Source organism: Phaethon lepturus, unplaced genomic scaffold (assembly GCF_000687285.1).
Source record: "Phaethon lepturus isolate BGI_N335 unplaced genomic scaffold, ASM68728v1 scaffold19577, whole genome shotgun sequence".
Taxonomy (NCBI): domain Eukaryota; kingdom Metazoa; phylum Chordata; class Aves; order Phaethontiformes; family Phaethontidae; genus Phaethon; species Phaethon lepturus.
In genome coordinates this window covers 46,656-72,550 of record NW_010550003.1, presented here as the reverse complement: position 1 = coordinate 72,550, position 25,895 = coordinate 46,656, and the positions used below count along the sequence as shown (strand labels likewise).

Below are 25,895 nucleotides of genomic sequence, written 5' to 3'. Positions count from 1 at the left end.
AGCAGGAACAAGCCCACAGTATTCTTATCTGCCACATTAGCCTTGTTGATTTGCAAGTGTTTGCCAGATGGGGTCGCTTAAAGGCTAACACTTAGATTTTTGTCTTGGTGGAAGCACATGGAACTCTGCAGAGAAATATTTTGACTCTGCCAGATAATGGAGTTGTACTTGGTAGCTGCCTTTGCTCCAGGGACCTGGAACCACAGACCTCAAAGGACTTCACAAAATCAGTATTTCCTACAGCTCCTGCTTACACCAGTGCAGGAACCGCTGAAGCCAGTGTGTGGGGTCTGCATCAGTAATACAGCTCTCGCCTGACTCGCATTCCCATAACTTTCTGCCGTAATGAGCGTTTATGGACTCAGGCCTTTAGTTATTTCTCTTCATGAAATTTTCAAATATTTGCAACTGTTTTCCCACAGGCAGGATCTATTTCCTGCGAGAGCTGCCCAACCAAGTATTCCGTCTGGAGATTAATTTCAAAGATGTCATGGATAAACTAGAGTTATTGTTTTCTTCATGTCCCTGCTCCTAAAAAGCTTTTTTTTTTTTAATAAAAATACGATGCAGTCTAATGATTCTCGCATATAATTTAATCCCCTCCTGCTGTATTTGTAAAATTACCCATTTTGTCTAATACTTCTCAGTTTTACAATTAGCACTGGGCCCATTAGCTGTACTTTACATCTTGACTTTTTTCTCTAACAAAAAGTGAATTTATTATAAGCAACATGTTTTCAAAAACCTCCCATTAGCCATGGCATTACACAGTTTCACCTTGCAGCCTTTGGAAGCAGGGGACAAGGTCATTTGCATTTTTATTAAACCATTATTTACACCTTCCCTTTAAGCTGTGTTTTAGGCCTTGGGTTGTCCTTGGCCAGCCCTAACGATGTAATGAGACATTTTGCCTGGCACATAGGTTGGAGCGCTGGAAATGCTGCGGTATTTTAGTTGGCCGCTGTGGGAAAGGTGTTTTGTTTCTTGTGTTTCACAAGTGAGTTTGGCCCAGTGGAACCAGCCCTGTGCTTTCGGGCAAGGTGTTGCTTGTGTAGAGGCAGCTGCCGGCGAGAGGACGGACAGGCAGGTTAATAAACCTGAGCCCGATGGCTCTTCAAAACCAGAGCTGAGAAAGCAGCTGGTAAATAACACACGACTGTTTCCTATTTTATAGTACACAGACACAACCTTGGCATTGTCTGTGACCAATTTAATCTGTCTGGCTTATGAGGAAAGGATTGCTGGATCTGAAGAATATAGATTAGGCATTTCTATATGGAAATAGGTTGCTAGAGCGAATACTCAAAGGTGTGCTGTCAACAGCATTTTAGGACTTGACTTTTGTGCTGACGGCGGCATGTCATGTCCCCTCCGCCGCTAGCGCTGGCGAGTTACTGACTGGGTCTCTAATGGGTGTTGCATGTATAGGAACTGGTTTGGGGCAGTGCCTCAGTTCATGTAGCTGTCTGGGATGTGCATTGCGTTACCTGTGTATTTTTGAGCCAAATTAACAATGAAACAATGTTTTCTATAACACAGCAGAGAAATGTGCCTGTGTCCAATGGAACAGAAAGATGTGGAAAAGTGAAATATTGGAGCAGGTCGTTTTCCTTTAAAATCAATGGATTTCTTGTCTTTACAATGGGTAAGGGAAAGACCGAATTCCTCTGCCTGGTTCTGTGGTGGACAGCAGTAGTCAACTGTGGCTGAAAATCTGTTTTCCTCAATGATGAAACAATTTTGTCTGATGTGCAAGACAGCTTTTACATGAATAGGCTTAAATTATTCCAGTTTATCACTTGGAGAAATGCAAATTCTGTTCAGCAAAGTTTACAGCAGTGAAATGCAGGGGCATTTGCAGGCAGTCGAAGTATGGAAATCTTCATATTGTAAAGATAACAAAAGTTAAAATTAGAACAGATATGAAAGGATGTATAAACCAAGCCTCATTAAGTAATCTCCAAAGTGTATGCAGTTAAAATATTGATCTACTCTAATGAAAATTCATTCTCTGCTCTTGAGCAAGCATCAGAGAAATTAAATACAATATCATTCATTAGTGACAATCCATAAAATATGCATGTGCATGCAAGTATGTCATGATTATTTTTCTTCGTAAAGTGAAGCCACTGTTTATTTTGTCTGAGATACAAAATGTGCCTATCCTATGGGCTAAGCAAATAGAAAAGATGTTTTGCAGAAAAATGTAAAATTAATTATTATAACCTGGACCTACTTTGGAGTAAGATGTACAGCCTGCTCCTAAAAAGCCAGGCTTCATACCCTTCTACCAGATCCAGGCTTCATACCCTGCTATTAAAGCAGCCATAAAAATATGGCCAAATTCGAAATCAGAAAGTGCTACTTCCCATTCCTTCAGTTTTAAACACATTGCAAGAAAAACAGCTAAGCAAATGCACAAGCATGTTCTGCACCAGCTAAACAGTGCAGGTGATGTTAAGCCTAGGGCACAACTCGCTGCAGCTGCCTGGTGCAGAAGGGATTAATCCAGGGGTGATTTCAACAAGTGCTGGAGCTAAAAAAAAAAAAAAAAAATCACTTTACTGGTATCTGCAAGCAGAAGAAACCTCCTGTTTTAGTTGAGTCCACCTACTTGGTAGGCACAGATAACCCAACCGAAAAAAAATCATGCTTTGAGATCCATAATAACCAATTTGGACCTATTTGCTAAGGTTCAGTTCTTGCTAACCAGCTGTACGGTAACCAGACCCTGAGGCGAGCGTCTCCACCGAGCAGGGCAGGGCTTAGTTCCAGCCCGAGGGGGATGCTGTAAGCTGCACCTCACCTCTGCTGTGGCTGGTCACGCGTGTCACCTGAGCTGGGGAGGTGACCACGCGCATCTCTTACGGTGTCTGCAATCAGGCCCTAGGTCTGTTCGTGCGCTTTTGCAGATTGAAGGAGAAGAAAATTAACTTTAAGCCAGTGGTGTGCCTGTTTTCCACGCTCAAATCTCTTGGGGTGTTCAGCAAGCCATAAACAAGGCAAAACCGAGGAAGAACATGACATTAACTAAAATATCTTAACATTGTGCTTTCTTAGTAAAACTTTAAATTTGCATGTGTGTACCTATGTATGTATGCTTTTGCCTGCACTCACCACTATAAAGTGAGCTTCAGTTTAATAAAATTGCAGTGTTTACAAATGCAGGGGCTCATATTTCATACAGTGACATCCCTGAGTTGCTGGGAAAGACTAAGCCAGTGCGATAATGAAAATGTAAATAAGAGAAAATACAATATACGTGATAAAAGGCAAGGGCAGATGAGGAAGTGGCAATCTCCTTTTTTGCCACTGAGGTTACTGTGGTTAATTTATAGGGTGTCAGAGAATGGAAGAAAAAGGTTTAAAAGAGCCGACCTAAGAGAAAACACTGAAAAGAAACAAATAATGACAAAAGAAAAATCTTTGTGGGGATCAGGACTATTGAGTTGGAAATAATAAATTTGCACAGAAGAGCAGTTTGTGTCCTTAGGGCTCTAGCTACAGGTTCCCCCCGCTACCTGAGGTCTGTGCTACACCTGCTATGCCAGGAAAGGAGGAGGGATGAAGAGAGATGTTGCTGAGGAGAATCTTTAAATATGGGATAACAGCTGAGAAGGGTTTAAATGTAAATATCTGATGAACACAAGGGAGGGAATGTTGGATCTGTGAGGCCTATTAACATGAAGCAGTTACTTTTAAAACAAGTTTTATCTTTTAAAACAGATATTATCATGAAACACCACAGAAAATAGTTCTTTGTCGGCAAGTAATAGACAAAATGACCTAATAAGTGTCTTGTATTTTTCTGCAATGAGGCTCCAAGAAATGCCCAGGACTGCTTTCTTGCATCAGGGCAGGTTCCACCAAAGGAACAATTTCTACCATGTTTAGAGTGTGTTTACTGGAAAATTGTTGGTCTGGTGTCATTTTGAGTGCCTCCTTGGCCAGATCTAAAGCTTCACAAGTTGTGGGGGTTTTTTTTGCCAAGTTTCAAAATATTTCCCTTGGGAAAAGAAGAGGAAGCAGATGAAAGTATTAACCCACAGGGAACCATCAGATCCTCTTCAGAGGCAGAGATTAATGCTGGTTCTGGAGTAGAGAACAGAAGGAAAAAATAGACTGTCCCTTTGAAAGGGATGAATCTTTCATAATTTCCTGTCTGCAGTTTGTTATAAAGAAAAGAGACACATTTCTCAGTATGGGAAATAGAATCAAATCTACAACAATAATCTGGCTTATTTTTAACGTAGAAATATCTGCCCTGTGGGGCCAAAGCTCATGAACTGGTGGTTCGAAAAACCTGTTCTTGCAGGACAAGCTGAAGAAAATGAATTGTGTGCCTTTGAAAAATGATTCACTGAGTGAGGCTAGTATTGTCAAATGACAATGTATCATTACTAAATTACAATGTTAACCAAGTAATTTTTATTCAAGAATATTTTGAAAAAGTAATTCCCAGACCCTAATTTTGGGTCTGCTCATATAATGGACATATGGATTAGCCAAAAAACTACGAGTTTTGAGCTGTAATTCTGCAGATTTTGTTTGAATCTATCATGGAGCTATAAAGCAAGTTTTCCAAGAGCAAGACCTTTTTCTTCTTGATTTTTAGAATGCTAACACAAATTCTAAGTGTTTTGGAAAACTGGTTGCTTAAGAAGTATATGGCAGATCAAGTACCCAGCAAAAAAAAATTAGTCATATTAAAGTGCTTTTGCAAAAGAGTGGGACTTTTCTCAGCTGGATTTTTCCTGCTTCTGTAGAAAACAGAAACAGCCAAGTTGTAGGAATGTAAATAAAACGAAGTATGACAGTAATCCAACAGGCTGGCTGCCCGCATTAGCCTCACCGCTTACGAGGGCACATTTTTTTTCTCTCTCTGTTTAATTATAGGAGAAAAAGACTAGATGGACAGTATCTTACACTTTTTTTTTTTACATTGACTGAAGTTCTAAATAACTAGAGTGACTCAATAGGACATGTCAGAGAAAAACTGTGCCTGTTTAACTGGTTACAGAGCAGGGAAAGGCTCAGAGCCTAACTTGCTTATATACTGCACAGCACAAAATGCGTGGCTTCCTATGGAAAAATGAAACAACTGTCAAGGTCACGTGTAAACTGCTTATTGCATTGGGAGACAGCAGGGAAATGTGGGGGAAGGAGTCTGGGGTTATGTGCCTTTCGTAAAGGGTTTTAGGTAACTTACGGTTAACCAGAGGTAAATTAAAAGGTATCTCCTCTACAATGTATGGATTAGCGATGAGCCTCTTCAACCTGGCTCCCTTCTAGATGGATTTCCTCTTCTTTTTTCAACCACTTATTCCCCTACCCTCATTTTAAGGAATTTCTTCCCTGCTTTTTTCTTTCTCTGCTGCTTCTTCTGCACTCGTTCTTTTTGTGGCATGTGTTCTCTTTCAGAGAAAATGGCTTTTCCACCTTATATCACATTATCTTTTTTTTTTTCCCTGTAGCAGACATCCTTTTCCATCTCCTTTCTTCTAACAGGAGCTGTAATTTCTACACACTTTCCCTTTGTGTGGAGAAGGAGTGTCCTTCAGGCCTCTTCTGGCCACTTACCAGTGTTCAGTAGGGGCTTTTTTTCCTGTATTGTAAATGGTTGTGTTACTCTTCTGTCCCATGCTATTACGGTCTCTTACCTTTATTCCCTTGCTTGCGCAAAGGACCTTGAATACAGTATTTAGGCATGTGTTTTCACTGCTCAAGCCCCACAAATGCTGACTGAAACTCCAGACAGAGGATTAGGAGGATGGCTCATCCTGAATTCACCAATATTTCAAACTGATTTCTTAACACCGAAACACTGAACCAATGTTAATTAGCCATTATCACTCACTTGTGTGTCCTCCCTTAATAACCTTCATATATATGTACAGAATTAATTAACTTATTAAAAGATAACTTTATTCTGGTCTATTCTTTCACTTAGAGCTCATTCAGAGCCAGTCTACTCTGAATTCATGCCTTTCCTCTATTCAGAGCAATTCCATTTCCTTGCACATTTCTTGTGAAATCCCTGTCTTTCAGAAGGAATTTCTATACCATACTTGAGCCAAATAACCTAAAACAATTTTTACAGGGCAAAGTAAGGGGAGCATGAGCTTTTATGCCAAGCAACTTTCGGATGTAGATGGGATTTTCATGTCACCTGAAACCTGCATCTGGTCATTGAAGTTTAAAGAATCTCAAATTGACATACGCTAAGAATCTGTATATGTTTAGGCATTACCTATACTGCTGGGGAAGTGGGCTTGGCAGGTAAAAACATGCATTAAAGAAGAGGTAAGATTATGGTAATACAGGATGTGCTATGTCCTGAGTATTTTTCTTCCTTGTAGGAAAGTGATCTCTTGAATAAAATGCACAGAAGTATTTTTCATTGCTTATCTGTTTCCCCAAAAAGTCCATAAAAATGCAGGCTGGATTCATTACAGATTCAGCAACTGTGGGCATCCTTTGAATTTCTCCTAGGATTAAGGTGACCTTTACCATCTCTGTAGCAAGCTTTTTGGTTAGCACACAGAAGAGTTTCCCTCACTGTTTACCCTCGGTATAATGTCATTGTCTAATATGCTTAAGCATGTCTGCTCTCTCACTTATATTTGCACAGCTTTTTTTAAAGCCTAGTGCTTTGAAAGGCTTATTCCTTCACACTGTTTCAATATTTAGACAAAAAATATCTGGTGTTCCCTTTTGGAGCACTGTATCTGCTGCCTGCCCTTCTGTTCTTACCACCAGTTTTGGCTTTGTGAATGGGGAGTTAATTGGCAGCCCAGTAAGAAATGTGAGCTATTGCTTTACTCATATGGCTTTTATTTTGCTTTCAAGAGGTTGAAAACCGTTATACAGATCAGTTCTGGTGATGGGTTCTTTTTTCTCTGTTCTTGAAAACCAGTCTGTCTTATCCATGCTGTTAATAGAGCAAAGGTAACAATCAAAATAAATATTTTCCTGTCCTCTCTTTCAGATAAAATTGAAGATGAATTAGAAATGACTACGGTGTGCCATAGACCCGAAGGACTGGAACAGCTTGAAGCACAAACCAATTTCACTAAAAGAGAACTTCAAGTGCTTTACAGAGGATTTAAAAATGTAAGAACAATACAGAGTCTAGTATGCATGTCCCCACCAAACTCTGTGGGTGGGGACAAAAGCTGTGGTTTGTATCATTCCCCTGCTAAACGTTAGGAGTTTTGTGCTAGATCTCCCCTACCACAACAAAATGAACACAATCTGTCTCTCCATCTAATATTTATGATACTGTAATCTGCCTAAAACTGAATTTGGATGAATATTCGGATCATAACGTTCTCATTAAATTTGTTCACCAAATGTCAGTAAGCACACTGCCATTTCCTCAACTGTGCCAAAACTTTAAGATAACCTGAAAGTGTTTTTATGTTTACTTACTTAATTCTTGCTGTCAGTTCCTCATGTTCAAATCTGAGCGGTACTGTTTGCTTGTGATTAGCTGCCCAGGATGGTTGTTTTTATCCTTTCTCTAACTGGAGAAATCTTGCTAGATTAGGATGTTATTAGAGCACATTAGGACTATAAGGTCCTGTGTAAGTAGGAAATAAGACCGGAGTGGCAGGAGCCAAAAAGAAATCAAAAGTAAATGAGTATCAAGACTGAGAAGAAAAAAAGAGAGGCTACAGATTTAGGCGAAAGCAGGAAACATGCCAGTTGGCATGACTGCATGCACAGAGCAGCATCGTGCTCGTCTTTGTGAACCCCTGTTGCAGCCATACTCTCCCTGGTATCGGGGAGTCTGTGGCTCCGTGAGCCTCAGCTTCTAGGTCACCTGCTGCTACCTCTTAGGGACTCATCATAATAAATAGAAACAGGTAGGGAATTTTGAGGCTACGTGGAGCAGATGTTTTATGGGCCCTGAAGAATGAATACTCATTACATGATTGCCTGAGGGTCTGGATTTAGTCACCCAGGTGGTTTGTGCCAGCTGATGTTTTTATGATGACTAATAGATCAGTATCCAGCTAGCTCAATAAACAGTGTGTTTTTTAAGTTGTCTTGCAGGACAGCTCCATCATTTTAGCTACTGTCACTGCAAAATGCTGAAATTTCTTGGAAAGAGATCGTCGAGTCTACCGGGTAAAAACTTGCCAAAAAAAAGCTGAGCTACCTTAAATACAGGCAATGTTGAGGGAAACCTGCTGGACACTGAGAAGGGCCTTTCTTTTTGATAGATTGTTGAAATTTGATCAAATCACATCTCAAATGCATACTTGACTTCCCCAAGAGGTCTGGTGGTTTCATCCTTTATTTCACCACTCACCTAACCGGGCCAAGGCATAGCTCAGCCTTCTGTATTTTTTGGTTTGGTGCATGTGTTGTATTTGTACAACTTTTGCTGCACGTAGGAGGTCACTTCATGTGTGAAGTTTTCTAACAACTGAAGACTGACATTCTGAAACCTGTTCATGCTTTGGGCAGTCAGCAAGAAATCACGTGGCTTTTGAGACAGAGCTTGACAAGTTAACGTACAGTATAACATGACATGACTGTCTACAGTGGCAGACTAAACTCAGAGAGTTCTTAACTGCTGTGTTTTGCTAAGATCTCTGAAATGCTTTCTGTTTCGCTGTGTTTGGTGGGAATCCCGCGTGGGAGAGCTGTGCTCTGTGCTGAGAGGAGGTGCTGGCTGTGCCAGCAGTTATGTTACAAAACAGAGGGGCAGCCTTAGAGCTCTCTCAACAGATCCCGCATTTACCTCTTGCCCCTCCCAATTTTGCTATCACTTTGCAGTACGGAGGTGTTACCTCCCAGGGCAAGAATAACAGCAGACAAGTGCATTTAACTTGTGACCTAAACGCTTTCCGAAAACCTCACTGAAGGTCTTGGTATTAATTGGCAGTGCTGGCAAGATCTTGCTTTATATCTGGCTGTTAGGACAAAGCAGTGTGTTGTCTTCCAGCTGCTATGCATACAATATGCATGAAGCTTTAATATCTAAGGTTTAAATTTAAATGAAAGGGCAGCTTTAGCAATTGTAGCCTGTAAATCATGGTTTCAATGGGATAAGTAATTATGCACAGCAGGCAAACTGATTCAGCTGTTACCATATTTGCTATTGTACCAAACCGTCTGCTTTTTGGCATGATGTTACAGTGCCATCTGGAGATTCAAAATCCCTGTGGGAATACAGTAATTTTCCTCTCTCTGGCTTGTACTTACTGCCCGCTCTCAGTGATCGCACAGGTCCTGTTTAATCAGGAGGCAGCACCTGGATTATCACAGGACCATTTGCAGGCACTTGTAACGAACACGGAGAGAATGAGGCCCTGCTCAGCCTGGCCACAGTCACAGGAGCTGAAGGTTGGATGTTCGTGAACATGGATGCTGTTTGGCCAAAGGCAGTTCAGCGCAGCCTGGGGTAGCCTCTGGACTAGGACTGGCTGACCAGGGTCTTAATTCTCAGTACTTCTATTCCTGCTCTTTCACAGGAGCTGAAGGTTGGATGTTCGTGAACATGGATGCTGTTTGGCCAAAGGCAGTTCAGCGCAGCCTGAGGTAGCCTCTGGACTAGTGTCCTGGCTGACCAGGGTCCTAATTCTCAGTACTTTTATTTCTGCTCTTTCTTCATCTCTGAAATCTGTTTCCCCGCTCCCTCCAAACCTTCCAACTCTCTTCCCAGTGTGTCACTGGTCAGGTCTGGTGTTTCTGCGTTGGACTGATGGAGGCTTCCACTGAATTCAGATCCTTTGCCACTCCAGAGAAGCAGAGGATGATAACCTGGCCAGTGTCCTTGCTGCCTGGCCAAATGACCCCTGTCTGTGCCTTCAGCTTTCTTTTCAAGTTGTGGAAGGGTGCTGTTGCCCAACATCTCTTGATGCCAGACCCAAAAGTTCACTTTTATCTCAGCAGTTATCTCTGTCCCCAAGGTGAATTCTGTGTTACTTAGAATAGAATTTTGCACCTTGGAGTTAGCTGCCGTCAGGCTCGAGCCAGATTAACGCGAGGCATTTGGCCTGATTGCTTTAGCTGTGGTTCTGCAAAAACAAAGTAACAGAGATGGCATAAAAACCAGCAGAACCTTCAGTGGATCTTTCCTTGGTTTAGCTTAGCAAAATAAAATGTGATTCTTTCTGTGTATTATACAACAGGAGAGAGAATTGCTTGAGCTGAAAGGCAACATCAGCACTGGAACAAAATGGCCATGAACAGGCATAGGCTGGAATTAGAAGAAAGTTTCCACTCCCCGGAGGAGTACAGTTTGGGCAACAGTTACAGAATGGGAGGGAGGAAAATAGAAACCATTTTAATCTTAAAATTGATAAATTGATCACTAATGAAGTGAACAAAAATGAGAGAAGTTTGAGCTCAGTATTTCAATAGCTCCATTTAGACCGTGTTTCTAATTACTTGCATTCTTTGGAATTGAGTGCATGGATTTGAAAGGATTGGGATTTTTTGCTTAATTTGGGGGGGTTCAGTGCTCTTAGGGGAAATGGTTGTTAGCTGCAAGGGATAACTTACTAACTCAAAAAACAGACAACCCAAATAACTGAAGGGCTGTTGGAGATATTCTTACCTTGCTTAAGTGCAAATATTTTAGCAAATCTGTAATGGAGTGTAGTACAAGACGTAATTATCTGTAACAAATCAAGGTTTTGGAGAAAGCAAGCAGTATGAGCAAGGTAGAAATGTTCTGATACCTTAATGATCCCCAAAATATCTCCAAGCTGGGAGAACATAATGAGAGCAACAAAATACTTGCGATGTGTGAATGCTTAGAGATGCAAATCTGGATTGTGGATCCTGAAGGAGAATATGTTAGAGTCTGTCTCTGGTCAGCTAACTTAATACCTCTAATTTAGCAAAAGGTGACCCCGCCAAGTACTCATGTTCTGGCCAAGTTAGCTGAGAACAGTGTGAGGGGCAGGTTGTGTTTAGCCCCACCTCAGTTCTGCTGCTGATCCCTGCTTGTCCGCATTGCACGTTTTTGAAAGCAATCAATGAAGTTAATTTCTGATTCCAGCAGAAGAAAGAACAGCAAGCGCAACTTTGGTTTGGTTTTGGGTTTGGGTTTTTTTAAGGTGGATTCAGCTCCTTTGTGGTTTAGTATTTTAAAAGAAGTCTGAGAGGTTAGATTCATATACATGACTCATGCTGTCAGTGCCAGTGCTTGATAGCTTTTTGAAAATGAGGGGTTGTTTCTGTGCTTAAAGAGTGTTGACTGTTCTCGTTGGACATTTTAAGAGAATTCATAGGTTAAAAAAATGAGAGGTATTTACCTGAAATCTAACTCCCTTCCATTGAAGGAAGGCCTTACAAATGTTATGGTGAGGGACCATGCTTTTTCATGCTCCCAAGAAATTTTTCTTGAATGAGTAAAACCTTTGGAATTTAAACTGACACTAAGCTTACCTGCTCCTTTTCATGAGAGATTTCTTTCGAGTCAGCTGTATTAAGTTGTACTGTAGCACTAATGAGGCCTCTTGAGCATTATTTGGCTCTTACAAAAACAAAATTGTGATCAATTAAGTGCAAATGAATTGGTACTAGCATGTGTGTCTGAAAGCAATCCAGTTACAGAGAGCTAAACAGGCTGAGCAATGTCAGCGCTGCCTCTCCCCAGCACTCCTGGAGGCTTGATGCAAACTTTCATTTGGCTTCCAGATGGAGCATCAGAAGCAATAAGGATCATGCGGAAATTCAGAAAATTTAATCAAGTACAATGGCCAAAACTGCTACAGGAGACTTTGCCTCTGCGAGGCAAGTGCCTGCAGCAGCAGCCTCTCCTCTGTGCTTGCCCTTCACAGATTGAAACTCCATTCTCAGGGTTGCTAGTGGCGGGCTGGGGCTCTTAATGTGATAAAGGGCTATAAATGTATTGTTGCAGAAAGCATAGAGAAAATCATGATCAGTCCCTACATTTATATACTATCTTTAAGCATATGCGAAGTGATGGTTCTTAGTGAAAATAATAGTTGTATTTATCAAAATGAGAGAAAGAAATACATCTTCACTTAGTGTGTTTGGCCAGTAGCACTATGCTGGTGCTCTGCTACTACGACGGCTAGGTGCTGTGCTAGGCTTGATTGTAAAAAGAGTGACAGTTTGGTCAAATATCTGAAAAAAAAATCTGAAGTTCTGCAAAGGCGCAGCGCGGGTCTTGCAGCAGCAGCACTTCGGTGACTGAGGAGAAAATTTCTACCCAAGAATGTCTGTTGATGGTGTACTTAGTCTGATCTATGATAAAAAGATACCGTAAATAAATACCAGATTATTTAACATACATTAAATTACAAGCTTTAGGAAACATGAACTTTGGGAGAATGCTTTTATGGTAGCTGTTACCTTCTTTCTATTAATGATCCTTTTAATGATTTCTAGCTTATTAGAAGTGGCATGAATACATGAAAAAGTAACCACTAACCACCATGTTTTGAGGGTACTCATCTAACCAGGAATTTTGCCATACAGAATTAGAAAGTTTTGTTAGCTTTCTCTGTAAATAAAAAAAACAAGGTCTGGTCCTGCAGCCACTGGCTTTATATAGTCCAGTTGGTCTTTTCATCCCCTTGCTGTGGAACAAGCCTTGAACGCTGACACTGGAGAAGGGGTGACCACGAGGTCATAGAATCCTAGAATCTTTGGGTTGGAAGGGACCTTTAAAGGCCATCACTCCCCTCTGCAGTGAGCAGGGACATCTTCAACTAGAGCAGGTTGCTCAGAGCCCTGTTACCCCTTGTCCTATTGCTACAGGCCCTGCTAAAAAGTCTGTCCCCACCTTTCTTATCAGCCCCCTTTAAGCCCTGGCAGCTGCAGGAAAGTCTCCCCGGAGCCTTCTCTGCTCCAGGCTGAACCCCCCGGCCCCCCCAGCCTGTCCTCCCAGCAGAGCTGTTCCAGCCCTCGGAGCGTTGCTGGGGCTTCCTCTGGCCCCGCTCCAGCAGGTCCATGTCTGAGGGCTCCAGAGCTGGACGCAGCCCTGCAGGGGGGTCTGCCCAGAGCGGGGCAGAGGGGCAGAATCCCCTCCCTCAACCTGCTGGTCATGCTACTTTGGATGCAGACCAGGATACAGTCAAGACCACAGTGCCAGGTTTGGGTTTTATTTGGGACATTTAAATATAACCAGTGGAAGGAGAGTTGTCAGGATACGAAGACATAGAGTAAAAGATAATTTCAGGGTTTTTCAAGAGACAAATTATGCTTTATTTAGCTCAGATCTATCCCAAATGACCAATGGTTTTTACCCAAATAGTGGGTGGAAAAGAGGAGGATTTCTTCACTGGAGGAAGGAACTCAGATCTAATCCCCCTAATTCCAGTAGCAAACAGGTATGTGATTAAGGAACTGCCTCTGATGTCACCTGAAATACCTCTCCTTGCTGTCCCTCTGTGACTTGCACAGGATAAAGTGATTTCTCTTGTTCGTTCTGTCCTTTTCTGTGGTTAGTGAATGCACATCAGCAGCAGGTGATGCTGGCAGATCAGAGACTTGAAAAAAAATGCCTTTTTTTTTTCCTTCACAGGCGGAAGAATTTCTTGTCAAAGTCCTTTTTGTTCTGAAAAGGTATCTAAAGAACTCATCAATAAATGTTATAGACTTGAATCTTCCTCCAGCTTTTTGTGTCACCAAGGCAAAGGGATTTTCTTAGACTTCCTAAGTTTACTAATCTCAGATTCATCAACCTGTAATGATACCTGAACAAGCATTTGTCTGTCTTGGATCTGCAGAGAGGGGTGTAAGATGCAGTGAGTGCATGCATCTGTGGCAGCTCCAGGCTGCCAGTAGTGCGTAACTACAGCAGTACTGGCTTCTGCCCTGCTTTTCAAACCTGCCTCCAGGGCCATGACACACACTCCCATGCCTGCTCTTTAATGAAGTCCAGACCAAGCACAGAATTATAGGGAGGTTAGGTGGGATTCCACCCCAACAGCATCATGTGGTGTAGCAGGTGTATTCCAGGTAGCGTAATGTGGCAGTGGTGTGTTTGGATGTAAAGGCTGTGCAGCTCTGTGCCCTTTCAAACTCCTTTCTGTTCATCCCCAAGCTTGCTTGTGCTATCACAACGTCTCAGTGTGCACAGAGGCATGGCCCTCCTAGATGTGTTAGTGCAGAGAATGAACTCTTAAATGAATTTCCATTACTTTAGAAGATACGACCAGGTGGAAAACATGATATGCTGCCTGAAAACTAGCCAGGGTTAGCCAATAGACTGGGTTAGCCTTAGCATTATTGAAAAAAATCTGAAAAACAGTTTCCATCCTATTTCTCTGATAATTCCAATTAGGATTTATTAGGAAAAGATCAGAGAAACAGAGAACACCATTATGCTGCAAGAGTCATGAACTAGCATCTTGAACATGGCTTGCAGTCCTGGGCTGCTGTCTCAAAAAGCGTATGGCAGAAATAGATGCAGAGGAGGGATGGTCAAAGGGTGCTCAGTGCCTTCCATGCTTCTCAGGGTGGGATGCTTCAGCCTGGAAAAGAGATAATGAAGGGAAGATCTCCAAAATCACAAGTGGTAGGTAGGAAAAGCATCAAGACCCACTGTTTGCGCGCTCGCGCTCTCTCTCGTAATGGATTAACTTTCTTGATCCCAAATCTGGCCTTCAGCTTCATCATAAACATCAAACCGAGATATATGCACCAGTTCCATGAGAGATTCTCAATCCATCTTCAGTCTGTCCTACCAGGAGTGGCAGTACTCTTGCTCCCTCTTCCCTCCATGTGACACACTGCCTCAGCTGGGGCAGAGGAACTTAAATTGCTGTGAATTGGGTCAAATGCCTGCAGCAGGGGACAGTCCCATGGTGTCTCTGCCAGTTGGTATTTCTGAATGTGGGAGAAAGATGACTTTTCTGTATCTATAATTATGTGCGCTCTGAAAAAGGATCGGTGTCATGGTTGTCTTATTGTTTTTCTCTGGGTTTAGTTTTCACAATTGGTTGATTGGCAAATCTGTGAGGAAGGGTGTTATCGACTGGGAAATATTCTATATAATTGAAAACTTCACATTGTCAGATAGCAGTGCCTGAGGCCCTCTGTGATATGTGAATGTGTGTCATAACAGCACTGAGCTATGGTGCTTTATCACCCCCGCCAATAGTTAAGCTAAATTTGCTCTTGAATTTTACTTGAGTTGTCCAATTAATTTAAGTTTAAAAGGAGAGTTGAGAGTACGGAAACAAGATGCACAAAATAGACCCAGTTCTTGTGCCCTTTTTACCCATCTCTTCCATAGCGTGTGGTCTCCCATCTTGCTGGATAAGGTCTGAGGACATTTACAGGGTAAAGCACCTGGGGGCCCAGCTCCTCATACCTGCCACATCTCCCTCTTCACAGGTGCTGTCCAGACTCTGCAAACATGCCCGGGGAGTACCTCCTACCCCAAACTACCATAATGGCTTGGATTTTTTGGCTGTAGCAGAGCAAGTGCGAGCACTCCAGGCAGGGATCCCATTTCCCTTCCTGAATGCTGCCCTGTGAAGGGGGTCGTTTGTGGGGGGTTAGGTCAGGAAGTTCAGGGCAGAAAATCTGTCACCCTGTTCTTAAGTGTTTGCCCCTACTCGAAGCAGCCAAAAGTGAAATGAAATGCCTTACATTCTAGTACCAGATCTTAAAAATAAAATAACCCCACAGGCTGCCAGGTTAGAAAATTTTCATGGGTGCAGTCTAGCTTCTCAGAATTTTACAGAAGACTGAATGGATAAACAGGTTAATGATCTAATCTTTTTCAGCCTAATACTAATGCTGGTTTGTAAGGACTTACAAGTATAGTCTGTATTGTTAGCCTCCATGGGGCTGGTGTCAGGTATCTGGCTACGGTCTTTTGCTGAGGATTAATGAATTCATATATGTGGAGGCATCGGACAGTCCAATGTTAGCTGGCACTAATGTTATTTATAATTATTAGTTGAAAGCTTCCTATGACAGAAGGCATGAGCCTGCCTTTCTAGGTCGTCCTATAAAACACTGATGAAACACCGCTGAAAACACTGTTAGAAATGTTAATAATGGTCAACCAAGTCTATCAGATGCTTAGGATGAAATTGCAGTCTGAATCATTTTAATTTCTTCAGCTGCACAGTCTGTGCATCCAGAGTGCTGTGGGAACAGGAATGTGATTTGCTTAATTGCTCTCTTCAGGCTTGTAGAGTTTTGCAAATGAACCTTTACAAAGCTGGGTTTTTTTCTTGACTCTTTTTTTTTTCCTGTTTTTCTGACAGGAATGTCCTAGTGGGGTTGTTAATGAAGAGACATTCAAACAGATCTATGCACAGTTTTTTCCTCATGGAGGTAAGCGGAGTACTTTGCGTCTGCCGGGTTTATTGAGGCGTGCCTTAACATTCATTACTGCCAGCTGGCTGCAAAACTGCTTCAGATAATCTGTGCAGGAAATGTGAATTGATCTTAAGCTTTGCAGGATCTTAAACAGAATCACAAACATCAAGGTAATAAAATTAAGTTAGGCCCTTTGAAGAGTTATTTCACAAGAACATAGACAAACCTACATTAAAGATTGCCCCCAGTTGTCAGCCCTTTATTCCCCAAGTCCAAAATAGAAACTGGAGATTGATGTGCTTTTTTGTACCAACTTTCTGGATGGCAGAAAGCTAAATCACTTCCCCTCAGTGTGTCTTTGCTTCCCTGCTGTTGGACTGCTGTGCAGCTAGTATCTAGCGCAGTACAGTCCCAGATCTCATTGTGGCCTGCAAGTTAATCAAAAACTCCCTAAAATTCTTCAAGCAGTCCTTAATTGATGTGTGAACTCCCAGCTACCTGAAATGATCATTTCTGGTGTTTGTGCAACTAAGATAGGGTCATGTCATGTACTGGAATATGAAAGTATTGTATTAAACTTCGCAAATAATGTATGTTCTTGCCTTTTAAAAACATCAAGATTCTACATATTCTGTGGGGATACAGTTCTCAGGTTGAAAGAAATGAGTCATAGGTTTAAGTGGCTTTTTAATAAAAGATTCAGTATTTGAGGCTTTCCAACTATATTCCACTCTGTAGTAGCTGCAGAACACACACTTTGTGGAATGATGACTGAAGTTGCTGCAAGAGTGTATGTGTGCATGTGCATTTACTTGAAGAAGGTTGTTAACAAGTGGTTTTTCAACTAAACATGAAGATAAAACATGCTATGCTTATGTTTTACAATGCGTGTGACCTCAAAGGTGTACACCTATAGAAAGTTATCAGTAAATTTCATTATGGATTTGATGATTTCCTGTTGTGGTTGCTTTTGTCTTTGTTATAAAAAGCAAACAGTCCTTTTTTTTAATATGCAAAAATTTAAGTATTTATAATCTTAATGTATTTCTGTGTTTTGTGTTTTCAACCAAAAAGTTCTAGTAAGTCCAAAGAATTCCAGTTACCTCAAGTAACTGCACTAACTTCTTTAAGTGACACATCTCAGGTGACCCCTTCCTTCCCATGTGTGAAAAATAATCAGGCACAGAAACTTAATCTTTTCATGAATAGGTAACTTTTTTCCTCCCTACTGAGGCTGACAAAGACTTACTTTCTTGCTTTTTTCCCTTTTTTTTTTTTGTCCCATTCACTTGAAATGTCATTCACCCTTGGTTAATAATGATGGTAGTATAGCCATGCTTAATAATAAATCAGTCTAACAGCAGATCTGATTTCTTTTTTTACGCTGTTTTCTTTCACTTGGTTTCCAAACTGTTTGTATAACCTTAACATCATAAATTGTGAGATTTCAGATTCCTCAGATTTTTCACTTTTATGGCTCTCTGTACAGATAAACTTGTACATTCCAGAGGCAGTAAAGTAGCTCTGAATTATAAAAACTTCATCTAGTGTCATCCCAGACTTATGATATTTTTGTTATGTAGGGCTCCTCTCCTTGACAGGTTTTCTTCTTTGCTAATTTGTCATCAAATGATACTAGTGATCTAGACCTCTAGTTTAATATTGTTAGTTCATTGTTTAGTTTAGCTTAATTAGTTTTTGGCAGGACTGTCCCATAAGAAATTCTATGGTTTTCTTATGGAGTGATTTTGTTTCAGAGTCCTTCTCTTAAAAATGGCGATTTTTTTTTTCCTACAGTCCACTGTATTCTATCCTTATGGATGATAGTAAGCTAAGTATTTGATTTTTCTGCACACTGTTACACTTTCCTGGATTTGAATAATGTGAAAATATTTAAACATTTAATAGAGATCAGAGTAAAGAGATGCTGGGTCATTCTACCTGACTGCCTGCATTGCCCAGAGCACCAGGCTTGACCTGAATATTCATACATTGAGTATGAAGACTCAGGCTTGACTGATGCTGTGTGCTAGAGGCAAAGAATAGAAGAGACTAAAAAAGTTTGTGGCTGCTAGAATAGCAATGAGATAATCAAGGGCATTTAATGTCAGTTGTTTCAATCTTGAAAAGTTGGGCTCTAATAATATAAAGTGCAGTGTGAATAGCCCCCAGAGCCAAAAACAAGGCAGTGAAGGTCATAAGGTCATGCACCTATTTGATTTTTTTTTCCTGCATACCATTACTGTTTTTCCCAGTTAACTGCCATGCTTCACGTCACCATAGAAACTGTTCTTCTATATAGAAAAGATTTTCTAAAACCAGCAGTTTGAGATTCAAAAAGCCTCACATCTTTAACAGTCACGGGCCAAACTCAAGTTACTCAAACTAGACCCTCCTGAAGTTGGACAGTCCCTGGGGATCTCTGCTGTATCTCACACAAAGCAAAAAGGTAGAGGAAGGAAGCACACATGCTGCAATCACTCTTTGGTGCTTTTGCTGCATTTCCCACCACAGCTAATACTCCACTTACCCCAGAGACACTCTTCGGAGATTTCTTTTGCTTATTCTTTCAAGTACAGCCCCGTAATCCAGATAATTTCTACTGTAATAAAAGCTTTTACATTTCAAGGCTGTTTCAAGGGAGGATGTGGGGAGTAGGCAGGTCTATGTTAACATTTACTAGTTCATAGAATATCTGGCAATGCTACAAGGTTGGCTTTTATACAAAAGGAAAATAAGGTCATGAGTGTTGTTTAGAGCCATTAGTGTATAATGAACTGTTGTACTAATCATGCCCTCTGTGTTTTTCAGATGCTAGCATGTATGCACATTATCTCTTCAATGCATTTGACACTGCACAAAATGGCTCAGTGAAGTTCGAGGTAATGGTTTTGCATCCTCCTTTGATGTCTCTTTCTCAGTTTTGTGGTTTTAAGCTTCTCCATTCATTCTTCATGTGCATGTTGATCTCTTCTCCCAAGTGAAAAGCAACAGGACAAGAGGAAATGGCCTCAAGTTGCGCCAGGGGAGGTTTAGGTTGGGTATTAGGAAAAACTTCTTCACCAAAAGGGCTGTGAAGCACTGGAACAGACTGCCCAGGGAAGTGGTTGAGTCACCATCCCTGGAGGTATTTAAAACACATATAGACATCATGCTTAGGGACAACGTTTAGGGGTGGACTTGGCAGTGCTAGGTCAGTGATTGGACTTGATGATCTTCTCCAACCTAAATGTTTCTCTTATTTGATGTAAACTAGTAGGACTTGTTAGATTGTGGGTTAGAGGTTTCAGTCTAAAAATCAGTTGATAGTTTTAAAATCTGGTTCACTTTATGCAGATGGAGTTGTATGTTTCACTAAAGAAACATATAGATCGTGTTACTCAGTACTACAGGGAGAAAGTGCAGGGATTTATGTAGCAGACAGGAGGGGTTGAGGACAGTCCTATCCAGTGATTTGCACAGGTAATTTGGATGTCAAAGAAAAGCTAGTACATCACATGTCGTCTTTAGTCATCATACATCGCAGGGTTACATTTGTATGTTCCTGGAATGTGGGGTTTTTTTAGCTTATTTGATATATCAAACATCTTGGGTACTTTGTTCCTAGGGAAACCAAATCCACCTTTTAACTAAAAGGCTACAAATAGCCATCCTTCAAGCTCACACACATAGTTTGAGTGCAGCAAAGGGATATGTTAAGTCATAGGCCTATGGAGGATGAACTTCATAATTTTGAAGACAGTTTACTACGATCATAAAACCAGAAATCATAGGCAGTCTTGCTTTTGCCATCAAATGGCTAAGAATTCCAGTAATTTCCAGCTAAGACTGTGAAATTAGTTCATTTATTAAATGTAAGATGGAAATGTTATGATATGTATATATGTGTGTCTGTAGTGATGGCTGCATTGGGAGTTTTGCATATGGCAGCTACTCAGTATTTAGAAGCTTCTAAACCTAAACAGGCTGAGACACAGCAAAATGCTTGGATAAGTATTTATTTAAAAAAAAAAGTGCTGAGCTTTCCTTCCTGGCAAACCTGTCTCTTTAGTTGTTGTCAAACATAAGCGTTTGTCCCCTTTTTTTGTATTGTTCAGCGAATTCAGATTCCTCTGAGCCTTGGGAAAAAGGAGCAAAGGTTTCTAAGAAGTGATGCACTGTCCTATGGAGAGCTAATGGAGATAATACAGGAAGGACTAGGTACATTAATTGAGGTATCAGGAACTGTATACCTCTGTCAGCTTGAAGTTCTGCCGGTACTAATAAATCCCTGTAGCGATGCTACTTACAATGTCTGAGCCACTATGCAGTATAAACAATAAATCAAAGTTATTAGAAGCAATAACTTTACTGTAAACAAAAAATACAATTAAAATGCTGTGTCCCAGACTGAGTAATTAGTGGTGGGAATCGCATTTGGTCAAGTCTGACAGATTTTGCCAGAGAACAAAACCCAATGCTCCCTGTGTTAGAGGGGTTTTGGGATCTTTCTGTCTCTCTCAAGGAGGACACAAAGAAAATGCTGAATTTTCTTCCTCCTCCTCCTCTTCCTTCACTAGCACCGTAGGTCTGGGGGGTAAGAAAGCATCAGCTTCCACTGCTGCAGTGAGTCCAGCTGTGTAGCCTTGCAACAGACCATTTCTAGAAGGCACGTTGCCACTGGAGCATCCTTGTGGTGCTCTTAAACAGATATGTATGTTGCCATGCTTACATTCGTGCAGCGTTTAGAGTTTAGAACATGAAGAATATGGATGGGTAACAAGGGACGTGTCCTAGCTTTGAGCTTACTGTGCTGTTCCTGGCAAGTCCAAGGAGCTAGAGCAGCCACTGTCCTGTCAACTTCAGGATCTAAGTCTGCCTGACTTGGACTGGTTCTGCTATTAAGCCCATGCTCTTTTCGCACACCTCACCCCAAGGGTTTAAGACTGCAGCACCCATTAGGTCTTCCTGCCCTTCCAAACTTGCTAAGGTGCCTACCCCATACCATAAGCTTGACCTTTACGGTGACTGCAGCTGAGTGCTTGAAGACTTTTCTGATTCTCATGGTTACCTCATAAACAATTATTAGTGTGACAGTACTCAGATCATCCTAGCGGGTGATATGTTCATCGAGTTTGGTCAGAGAGGACACATTTTTGGAAAAGGGAATCAGAAGAGATTGATAACCATATGCTCTATCCTAAAAAGATAAGTCTTTTGACTGGTATTATATAAAGAAGGTGACTTAGAAGAGGATATGATGAAAATTCACATTTCTCTCTCTGCCTTGAACCAGGATTTTGTGATGGCATTGTCCATTCTGCTGCGGGGGACTGTTCATGAAAAGCTAAGATGGACATTTAATCTGTATGACATAAATAAGGATGGCTATATAAACAAGGAGGTAAGGCTGTTTCTGACAAATGTAGTTGATTCCTGAAGAGAGCTGACTGGTTTCTGTTGCAGAGCACAATTAATTTGCATGCAGCTAATAAATGCAAATCAGACTGGACCTGAGCATTTATCTGAGTCTAAGTAAAGTCACAGCGATCTTACATGGCATGATTTTGTAGACATATTTTCCTATATTATAGTGCCTTTAATGGATTGTTTGAGACAGTAGCAAACCCTAGTTACAGCTATGAGTAACCTTTGCGAACGGCGGGGTGGCAGTGACAATAGCTACTGGGTGACTGATGTGCAAGGAGTTTCTGGCCGCACTGGGAGGTATGGTGTGGGCTCACCCAAAGCACTACAAGCCCCCAGCACCAATCCCAAATCCTGCATGACCATCATATTTTATCTTTTTATCTGGTATTGCTTGTTCCCTTTGTGGGAAGCCTTGGTTTTGAGCATGGTAACCTGCATACATCTTGGTCTGTCTTTTCAAAACTATTGTGCGTACCTGGAGCATTTGTGGTTACTGCTACTGGTCATGGAGTTATGTGGCAGTTTTTGCAAGGTGTGGAGAAGGGCTGGGTTCCCAGTGACTTCTTGCACCCCAGCACCATCCCCAGCAGCTGCCGTGTCAGAGTGCACGTCCTGCAATGCTGCCTGGCCAGAGGAAGGAACTGAGGACTGCAGGCACCTCCAATGCGGCTGTGGCAAAATCATGGCACAGTCAGAACGAAGGGCATGGTTTTCATAAGTGAACTTGTATGTCATGATACATCTGTCTTCATGTACATGCATAGGTATTTCCTGTGCTGTTTTGTAATAGGAGAATGAGGGTGAAGAAAAGGGTAGTAAATGAAAGAAATGTGCTATCATTTCTATTAATTTCCCTTTTTGTGTTTGTGCTGGCATGCCGCTACTGCAGGAAATGATGGATATCGTAAAGGCAATTTATGATATGATGGGAAAGTACACGTATCCGGTGCTCAAGGAAGATGCTCCGAGGCAGCATGTAGAAGTATTCTTCCAGGTACTTGATTTTTTTATGTGTTTTTCTTAACACTTGAGCTATGCACTGATACACTTTACTGTAAGGTTAGCCCCAAGTTCAATGATATGTCCTGCTACATATTCTAAAATAGACCCTAACAGCCACTCAGCCTAACACTACAGTGTCTGCCCATTTCCTGACTCCAAGGCATCCCATTTGTCTCTTAACCTGACCCATTGCATTGGGATGTGCCCCATCCAGCAAGTATGAAGCCACTGCATGTATTACAGCCCTTCTGTACTTCTTCACTCTACTGCCCACAAAAAGATGGGAATATGGATGCTGGTTGGTTAGGCAGTGAATAAATAAGCGATCTAATAAGGGCAGCGGTTGCTGTCTGTGTCAAGCAAGGAATAGTTGGAGACGACCTCAGAAGTGCTCTAAATACCAGGGTAAGCGAGTCCTTAGCAGTTGGTAAATTTATCCAATGACATTGAGTCTGTAATCTAAGCTTGTAAAGTCCCCTAGGTTTATTCAGGTTGCATCAAATAAGATATTATACTATAACTGCAGTGTTAACTATGGAAACAAATTTTTTTTATTTTATTTTGCAGAAAATGGATAAAAACAAAGATGGTGTTGTAACTTTAGATGAGTTTATTGAATCGTGTCAGGAGGTAAGGACAAAATTATAACTGCAATGAAAGGTCTAGCTCATGCCACAGCATTTGCTTTCCCTTTTGACAACCTCCACTTGAAACAAGATGCTGCTCAGGATCCCAGGTTTCCTTTGTTCTCTGAAAAAGAGCAAAGTCTGTCAGCTTCAAGAATGAGTTTCTGGTGGTGCTCTGTGAAGCCTGGGACCAAATAGGGAAGTAGGGTCAGGCGAATCACAGGAGACAGCCTCTTCATTTCCAGTGCTGGTGGCCAGTGCTTCTTATTTTCATGAGTGAACCACAGTGACTGGTTCTGCAGACAAGCAGATAACTCTAGAGAAAGCTCATAATACCTTTAACCTTCCTTAGTTTGTTCATTTGTTTGTTTGAAGAGGCTGATATTGTCTCTGTGATGCACTCGGATGTCATTAGCAATTACCAGGTTGCTGGAATTGCCCAGAGCCAAAGGTCTCTCAAACTCTTGTAGTTACAGCACTGACTTATCAAACCAGTTGATGTTTTCACGGTCAACCATTAAAAGCAAATGCTGTCGTCATAGCAATGATTTTTGTAAAATTTTTTTCCTGTTTTGGAAATAAGCTCCCTCTTGCAAATTCCATGCATTAGGTTGGCTGTCATAAATATTTGCTGGTATTTTTTAGCACTGGCACAAAGACAAGCGTCTGCATTAACATGCCATTAGCCAAGTGTCTGTTGTATTAGACTGTAATTGACTGTGTGAATGTTTGCTCAGAGATATCTCTAATATTTTATCAGTACAATAATGGCCTCTGCATTTTAGAAAGTTTACATTGGTGCAAATAACTGCATACCAGTCCTCCCTTGCATTTTACTTTCCCTGGAAAAGTCTTTCCTGTTCTGCAGTTAGACAGCTTTTCTGTACTTGAGCAATGGGAAGACGCTCGCTGTGGAGGGCTAGGCTGGCTTCCCACTGCTTCTGTGTTAATTCTGGCTCAGATTACTTCTCAGTCAGGGGCTTCAGGTGGCAAAATCCTTGTTAGCAGATGCATAATACAAGGTAAATTTTATTCAGTTACTTCATTCTTGGTCCTTCCTCATTGTTTAGCTTATTTTTGGCCTTGTCTTTAATTTGATCATTTGTGTTGTATGTTATTCTTCACATTCATAATTGGCCTTCAGGCTGGATGTGTGTGTATGATTAGTGGTCTCAGTGTCAAAGCAGCTTTACTGTACTTTCAACTGTTACAGTTTGTTTAATTCTCTGCCCTAGTTTGCATTTGGTTCCTTCTGTTGACGTACTAGGAGCTGCGCAGTCTGATCCACTGTCATATGTGGTTTTCTGGCACGTAGGAATGAGCCCTGCAACACTAAGATGTTTGGATTTTTCTTTATGAAAAAGAAGCAAAAGTGCAGTCTAGTGCTTACCTCTGCCATTTCTGAGGATGTGGCTCACGGGCAGTGATCGCCTGGCATTACTTTGGAGAGGATGATTGGTTTCCCGTGCAAGGCGATACCTTGTTCTAGTACCCACCAAACTGCATTAGAAATGAGATAAATGGATGCAGCCTCAAAGTAAGATAGAGGAATGAGATGCAATAGATCTCTTGAGTTGCTCAATGTGGAAAATTATTTTCATGTTATAGGCAAACAGTTAGTCTAACTTTTGGAATAACTGAATTCCTGGGGAGAAAAAAAATAATCGTTAAGTTTTTGAATATTACTTTGGTTATTACCTTAAAGTACAGTTTTGAGACTTCATCTGGGAAATCTGGGATTTCCCTTCTGTGTCTCCAACTTTCTTATTTGGGTCTAGGAACCTTGGAAAGGCTGAGACTGCATGTATTTTGGGTTTGAGCTAGTTGTATCTCTGGGATGAAGTGGTCCTTCAAGGCAGCTTGCTTATCAGTTCAAAACACGCAATACCATTTGGACTTTTGAAGCGTATTAGCTAACTGCACATTTGCATATTCAGGGTCAGTGAAATGCAGTTGGGCACTGAAGTCCAGAGGTTCAGTACAGTCACCAGCTCAGTGCTGGTGTCTGGTTTTCTTCAGCAAAGCACAGCCCATGCTGAATGTCGAGCTTATGAGAAGATCCTGTGCTTGCATGCCTCAAACCAACTAAGGTGACAAAGTAAGAGATGTCTGCTTTTCTGAATCAGGACCTGGTCACTGAATCAATTCCAGCTCATTGAGGATGAAAAGCATTATGGAAGCAAAGCTGTTGCCTGCAGTAGCAGCTGCAGAGCCCCCTGTGCCATGCAAAGTTGAGTTGTGCGTGTCAGTGCTGGTTTTATGAAAATGTCTTCTCGTTGCTTTCAGGACGACAATATCATGCGATCCTTACAGCTCTTTGAGAATGTGATGTAACCATGCCTGGCGAGTGCTGGAGGAGTCAGAGACTTTCTGTGTAACAAAGACCTCCTTTCTGGGTGAAAGCTTTTTACAATTCAGCCATGTTCAGTGTGTGAGGATTTTGTACATCTCCAACCAAATGGCAACCGAATGCAACCGATCCCACCTCTTCTCCCCAAGAGATGCCGGTGGACCTTTGTTTCGTTTTGGAAGCATGTGAATATTTTAATAAAACCTGACAAGAGAGAACTGCTACTCAAAGTTTAA

The 25,895-nt window shown here is 41.4% G+C and overlaps 1 protein-coding gene across 2 annotated transcripts in view; it reads left to right on the top strand.

The window, feature by feature from the left end:
* KCNIP1 (Kv channel interacting protein 1) overlaps window positions 1-25,895 on the top strand; it is a 27,345-nt gene extending 1,450 nt beyond the window's left edge. Inside the window, exons 1-9 of one of the 2 annotated variants that reach the window (XM_010290432.1) lie at window positions 7,000-7,113; window positions 9,410-9,418; window positions 9,826-9,837; window positions 16,218-16,287; window positions 19,084-19,154; window positions 21,548-21,655; window positions 22,571-22,675; window positions 23,251-23,313; window positions 25,596-25,895. In XM_010290432.1, coding sequence (XP_010288734.1) covers window positions 7,012-7,113; window positions 9,410-9,418; window positions 9,826-9,837; window positions 16,218-16,287; window positions 19,084-19,154; window positions 21,548-21,655; window positions 22,571-22,675; window positions 23,251-23,313; window positions 25,596-25,643 — 588 coding nt within the window. In that variant the 5' untranslated portion in view covers window positions 7,000-7,011 and the 3' untranslated portion in view covers window positions 25,644-25,895. Of the gene's footprint in view, window positions 1-6,988; window positions 7,114-9,409; window positions 9,419-9,825; window positions 9,838-16,217; window positions 16,288-19,083; window positions 19,155-21,547; window positions 21,656-22,570; window positions 22,676-23,250; window positions 23,314-25,595 lie in introns of those variants that run through there. The other variant, XM_010290431.1, reaches the window with a different exon arrangement.